Source organism: Cebus imitator, unplaced genomic scaffold (genome assembly GCF_001604975.1).
Source record: "Cebus imitator isolate Cc_AM_T3 unplaced genomic scaffold, Cebus_imitator-1.0 Scaffold111, whole genome shotgun sequence".
Lineage (NCBI taxonomy): Eukaryota > Metazoa > Chordata > Mammalia > Primates > Cebidae > Cebus > Cebus imitator.
The window spans coordinates 2509885-2516819 of record NW_016107426.1 but is presented as its reverse complement, the minus strand read 5'-3'; the positions used below and the strand labels follow the sequence as shown (position 1 = coordinate 2516819).

At 40.1% G+C, this 6935-nt stretch overlaps 1 protein-coding gene across 7 annotated transcripts in view; it reads left to right on the top strand.

Annotated features, from left to right (window-relative positions):
* Window positions 1–6935, top strand: part of IGF2BP2 (insulin like growth factor 2 mRNA binding protein 2) — a 176943-nt gene that overhangs the window by 123041 nt on the left and 46967 nt on the right. For 6 of the 7 annotated variants that reach the window (XM_017538407.2, XM_037741960.1, XM_017538408.2 and 3 more), the window contains 2 exons: window positions 3849–3897; window positions 5446–5497. In XM_017538407.2, the coding sequence (XP_017393896.1) occupies window positions 3849–3897; window positions 5446–5497 (101 nt within the window). Of the gene's footprint in view, window positions 1–3848; window positions 3898–5445; window positions 5498–6935 lie in introns of those variants that run through there. The other variant, XM_037741959.1, reaches the window with a different exon arrangement.

Here is a 6935-nt window from a genome sequence, read left to right as displayed (position 1 = left end):
TATGAACTGTGAAATTATTTAAGGGACAAAGAATTATTTTCCTATTACCAATCACTTTCCTGCGTTACTATGTGTTTGGCTTTTTTTAAAGCACAGCACAGTTTTAGGGGAGAAAGATCCATATTCTCATTTGAGATTGAGCCAGATACTTTCCTTTCTTGTCTAAAGAGGGAAACGAACACCTCCTTCCTTCTCCTGTTGACTACCTGGCAAGGAAAAAATAGACAGTTTGTTTTCCTGGGTGGAGTCAGGAGGATCTTTATCGTGAACAGACCGCAGCCAGCAGCAGACGTGCTCTTCTCAGCCCCTGTGTACAAGACTCTGAGCTAGACAGTGGAATCATAAATAAGGAACCTGCCCTTGAGGAAATCACTGCAGGGGTTGAGGGGACAGCACTAGCAGATAAGAAACTATGGCAAACAGTGAGCTGCCAGAAAAGCTGAAAAGCATAGAAGAAGCAGTTCTTTCTGGAGATGTTCTGGAAACCTCAGCAGGGGTTATATGTGAGCTGCGTTTTGAAGGACATGCAGAAGTTCCTCTGGGGAAGAAGGGAATGGACCTTCTGGGTACCCTGATGAGAAGTCATGCTGTCCAGATGACGCCACAGGAGTCAGCAGATCTCAGAGGTCCTAATTGCTCATGACCCCAGAAGATAATCCCTCAGAATAATCTCCCAAATGAGTGACTGAATTCCAGGTTAGTTGGTTCTACCGTAGTGATGTTCATTTCTCTTTTTAGTTCTCAGTTCTTTTTCTTCCTTTCCGTCCTGATCTGAGATTAGAGGTGCTACAGTCTAGCTTTTTAGAGATTATTCCTCAAAGTGTCCAGCTTAACAAAGCAGGACATTCCCAGTTACTGAACCGATGTGTAGTCTTTAGTGGAACTGTTACAGGCAAATGACATTGTTTTAGATACATTCAGTTAGTATGTGGGGTAGTCAGCATTGGGCAGAGCTTCTCTACTTTTGCACTATGAATGAAGGGTTTGCCAAATAAATTAATAGTTCTGTGGCAATGAGGATGAGGAATGCCTTTTACTTGTATTAGATTTGAAGAATAAGAAATAAGATTTCAAGAATACCTAGTGTAATTATGGAGAAAATGAGATTTAAAAATTAGAAGTAGCTAAAATAAAAGTATCCTTTTCCCAACCAAATCTGTTTGGTGCTACCTTTTTCTGTGCATTTACACATACACATATTGAATAACAGGTAGTTTGGTTTTGTGCTTTTTAAAAGCAGGATCAACTTGATCTGTAATTACCTCTTTTCTTGAAGCAGCAGCCTTGCAGAGTTTTCTATGATAGTGCATGCTTGTCAACTTCATTTTTAAGAGCTGTATAGTATTCTGTATTAGGCCCTATTAGGATATACGTATTCATCTCTGGTGAATATTTAGATCATATGCAATCTTTGTTACAGTAGCTGTCTTTGTTCACATCTCTTTGTGCTCATTCATGAGTTTCTTCCAATAGAATATCTACTAGTAAATAGTGGGTTAGCAGTTGCAGTAAATGTTTATATTTGGATATAACAAAAATATTTTTCTTTAGAAATATTTTATTTTCTTGAAAACGTGGATGCCTTTTTCTACACACTGTTAGGCTTGGTGACATCTTCCATAGACAGTTTCCATGTAGCCACTGTATGGGTGCTGGCAGCTTTATTCTGAACTATTGCCAAGGGCCATGTCAGGAATTAGCCTTCACAGCATAGAGGTGGAAATTAGTTCTTGATTCTTTTTCCTCCTTTCCATCCGGATACACAGTGAGTGATTCTGTATAGTCATTAAAGCAGCCCTAGTAAAGCTTGAATACATTCACATTTTAAAAAAAGAGACAATACTGAAGGACTATGTGGGAGCTAGAACAGAGGACTTGTCCCCATGACATTGCATAAACAGGAGAAACCTGGAGACCCTCATTTAATTCATTATTTCCCCATTTATTTCTTCCATCTCTGTACCTCTCTTTGTGTCTCTCTCTCCTTTCTTTGAGATGGACTTTCACTCTTGTTGCCCAGGCGAGAGTGCAATGTTGCGATCTCGGCTCACTGCAACCTCTGCCTCCCGGGTTCAAGTGATCCTCCTGTCCCAGCCTCCCGAGTATCTGGGATTACAGGTACATGCCTGCACACCTGGCTAATTTTATATATTTAGTAGAGATAGAGTTTCTCCATGTTGGTCAGAGTGGTCTTGAACTCCCGTCCTCAGGTGATCCATCCGCCTCAGCCTCCCAAAGTGCTGAGTTTTCAGGCGTGAGCTGCCATGCCTGACTTCTTCTTTCTCTGCCTGAATTGTAACATTGCACTCTGGGGCTATTGCCCAGATTAAAGCCCTGGAGAAATATGTGACCGTGTACGGCCACTCTTTGGTACCTCTGACCCCATGAGGTGGTACACCATGGTCACCACATCTCTTTTCTGGCAACCCCCTAAAATGGGTATTTATAGGATTTCAGTGTTAAGCTCTTCTATTAAAACCATCTCTCTGACATTCAAATGCCTTCTTTCCAGGATCCAGCGTGTTCTCAAAAGATTTAAAAAAAAAAAAAAATGTACATAACTTACACTGTTCTTTTTTCTGTTTAATTTTAATACTTAAAAACAAGAAACAATCTAAATCATTCAAACCTTTCAGACCAGCAGGATGTCTTGGGGAAAGCCTCTAAATGAAAAGGCCCAAATGTCTATTAGCAGGTGACAGGTTAAATAAATACACTTCAGGATATCTATGTAGTTATGAAATAGAAAGAGGAAGCTCTCGACCTCTGTATATCTCAATATAGAAAGAGCTCAAGAATAGGGCTGTTAAGGGAAAAAAGCAAGATGCAGAGAGTATGTAGAATATGCAGATATTTCTATAAGAAAAGGGGGAAATATGAAAATGTATTCATATTTGCTATTTGCATAAAGAATCTGAAGGATACACAAATAACGTGTAAAAAGTATTTATTTCTGGTAAAAGAAGAGGGTGGTGAGACTTTTCACAGTATAACTTTTTATAGTGTTTTAATTTTTGAATTAGAACTGTATTACCTATTCAGAAATAAAAATATTTCTAAATGACATTTTGCATTGTTAGATAAGGGGGCAACTAAATCTGATCTTGTTGAAATCTACTACCTGACCTCTCCTGTCCTGTTTGAGCCTTTGGGGTAGGGTCAGTTGCAGGCTGAGGAGGAAGGGGATAACATTTTGAGGAGGAAGGGGATAATTCTATAAATAGAATCAGTATGATGACTTAAATTCTAACTACTTTGGTAAGAAATTGAAAGACGAGTCTGTATTTAAATAATTGTTTGTTTTTTTTTAATCTTGTTGGGATTTCTTGGGGCTTGTGTTTTTTGTTTTTGTTTTTCAAAGTAATTGAAAACCTTAAAACATGTTCATGAAGCCTGCGCAGTGGCTCACACCTGTAATCCAGCATTTCGGGAGGCTGAGGTGGGTGGATCATATGAGGTCAGGAGTTCGAGACCAGCCTGACCAACATGGTGAAACTCTGCCTCTACTAAAAATACAAAAATTAGCCGGGTGTGGTGTTGCGTGCCTGTAATCCCAGCTACGTGGGAGGCTGAGGCAGGAGAATCGCTTGAACCCGGGAGGCGGAGGTTGCAGTGAGCCGAGACCACACCACCTGCACTCCAGCCTTGGCAACAGAGGGAGACTGTGTCTTTAAAAAAAAAAAAAAAAAAAAATCCATGCTTATGATTCACAGTAGGAATTTTTTGTTGATGCCATGGTGAACACAGTGAGAAAATAAACTCAAATGATGGGCTTAAGCCTGTTTTTATTACTTGCTGTAGTTTGTGTCCTGGATAAAGTGTTATAGTCTATGGTTTTATCTTTACAGGAGCAGGAAAATTCAGATTCGAAACATCCCTCCTCACCTGCAGTGGGAGGTAAGCCTGTGTCAGTTTTTGATGGGTTAATGAGACATTTCTCGCTTTTTTAGTTCCATTTTACATTTAGGTATTAGAGGGCCTCAGAGTTTCCCACAAAGCTTCTGGGCCCTGCCTCTTTTCAGTACCTTAATGTATGTGATCAGTCTTGAGTTTGGGGTCATAATTGTTCCTTTCATAGAATGTGTACTTTGATCCCTCCATGTTCTGTGTTTTCAAGTACCATGCTACCAAGCACCAGCAAATAAGCCAGGAAACCATTGGCTTGTGATTTGTATCTCATGGTTTGTTTAAGACAGTGTCTCACTTTGTCACCCAGGCCAGAGTACAGTGGAGCATCATAGCTCGCTCAGCCGGGCCCAGGGATCTTCCCACCCCAGCCTCCTGAGCAGCTGCAGCCACAGATGCATGCCACCGCGCCTGGCTCATGTTTGTATTTTTTGTAGAGATGAGGTTTTTCCCATGTTGCCCAGGCTGATCTCAAACTTGTAGGCTCAGGCAATCCCCCTGCCTTGTATCTCATGATTTTTAAAAAGATTTTTATCTTTCCAGATTATAATTTGATTAAAAAGTCAATGAAAAGGCAACAAAAGTAGAAAGGTCTTTGTTGGTTTTAGCAAATTTTTGTTTGTTTTGAATTAGTTGCTGTAACAGTTAAGATAATGTTTTCAGAGTTGTAAAGCTTGTAAGATTTTTACCTTAAAATAAGAATATGGGGAGTGGCCTTATTGCATTGTTTAAAAACAAACTGCCCCATATTTTATTCCCCAACCCAAAGAAAATCACAAAGCCTTAAAGGAAACAATATTTTATCTAATGTTTTTATTACTTTTAAAAAAGAAAAAGATTATTGGCCGGGAGTGGTGGCCGAGAGGATCACTTGAGGTCAGGAGTTTGAGACCAGCATGGCCAACATGGTGAAACCATGTCTCTACTAAAAATACAAAAATTAGCTGGCCATGGTGACGGGCACCTGTTGTCCCAGCTACTCAGGAGGCTGAGACAGGAGAATGCAGCACTGGAACCTAGAGGTGGAGATTGCAGTGAGCAGAGATGGCACCACTGCACTCCAGCCTGGATGACAGAGGCAGACTCCATCTCAAAAAAAAAAAAAAAAGAAACCTGACTATTATGGAAAATTTCAAACATACACATCCTATTACCTTGTAAAATGAAGAGATCCTTGTAAAAGAATTGTTAAATATTTCAGGAAAGCAGAGTGAGCCTTGTACTTTATTCTGCTTCTCGTTGTAAGAGTAGTGTGTTCTAGCCATCATGATGAATGTGATGGTTAAGTTACCAAGACTCTGAAATTCTGCTGTGTAACCTTAGTGAACAGATTATTTGGGAGGCAGTAAGCAAATGAAAGTCCCATATATTTGTTCAGTTCTGTTTTTATGGAAGACCTGAAATATCAGTTTAATTAGATTATTGCTACAGCCGTCTTTTTTTTTTTTCCTTAATTCATTTGCTGGGAGATACCACTGTACTATTTTTTGTACGTATGATCTTACCTTCCCATTCTGACATGGAAGCCTTCTCTTTTAGGTGTTGGATGGACTTTTGGCTCAGTATGGGACAGTGGAGAATGTGGAACAAGGTAATAAGTGAGGAAGTTAGCCTTTTAAGTTTTGGAGATATTACCTGTTTTTTCTTATAGGCTGGGTCATCTCCAGGGAGAAATAGTAAGTTCATATTTCTTTGAAACAAGCTTCCTAGAGTATATGTATGTACATCTATGTCTGAGAGATATCTGTCTCTTTTTGTCTATGTCTGTATAGTTTATCTTCTCGAGGAATATTATTTACGAGCTGTTTTTCACATACTGTGCAGTGTGCTCAAGCACTGGACAAACGCTGTCAGGCCAGGGTAAGCTTAATTCACTTAGGAGTAATTGGATTTACACTGTGGCTACTTTCCTTCTCCTGGATAAGAAAAACAGATACCTAATGCCTTGGACTGAGTGTTACCCAAAGAAAAGGACTCCTATACCAATAATCCCTTGGAGTGCTTATGAAATGCAAACTCCTAAGACTTTCTGCAGACCTAGAGTAAGAGTCTTTTGGGGAAGAGCTCTTGAATCTGTATTTTAAAAAAGCGCCCAAGGCCAGGCATGGCGGCTCATGCCTGTAATCTCAGGACTTTGGGAGGGCCAGGCAGGCAGATCCCGTGAGTCCAGGAGTTCGAGACCAGCCTGGCCAACATGGGAAACCCTGTCTCTACTAAAAATACAAAAACTAGCCAGGTATGGTGGCACATGCCTGTAATCCCAGCTACTTGAAAGGCTGAGGCAGGATAATTGCTTGAGCCCAGGAGGCGGAGGTTGCAGTGCACCGAGATTACACCACTGCACTCCAGCCTGGGTGACGGAATGAGACTCCATCTCAAAAAGAAAAAAAGCAACTCACTGAAACGACGTTTGTGTGTACTCAGATTTGAGAACAACTGTCTCAGGAGCAGTGCTGCAAATGCCCAGAAGATACTTTTCTTCCTGCCAACCTCTTTTTTGTCTTCTAAAGCATGAAATACTGTAATTTTTAAAAGGAAAACGATGGTACCTAAAGCTGATATCTTATGTAGCTCTTTAAATAAGAGTCCCAGAAAAGTAGATTCCAAGCTCCTGATGTGACTGGCAATAATATGTGATAAAGATTATTTTTGCCTTGACCTAGAAAACAGAATGTAAATTCAGTCATTTACTGACGTCGAGCCCTTGAAAAAGTCACTTAACCTCACTGACTCAGTATGCACATGTGTAGAATTGAGAAAAAAATTTCTACCCTTCTTCTGTCACTGAATAGTTGTAGCACCCACAGAGAACCTTTGTAAGGCATTTGTAGACAGCAGAGTCATGATTGTTCACGTTCAGTTAGGAAAAATTGTATTTTATTTTTTTATTTTTATTTATTTTATTTTATTTTTTATTTTTATTTTTATTTTTTTTGAGACGGAGTTTCGCTCTTGTTACCCAGGCTGGAGTGCAATGGCGCGATCTCGGCTCACCGCAACCCCTGCCTCCTGGGTTCAGGCAATTCTCC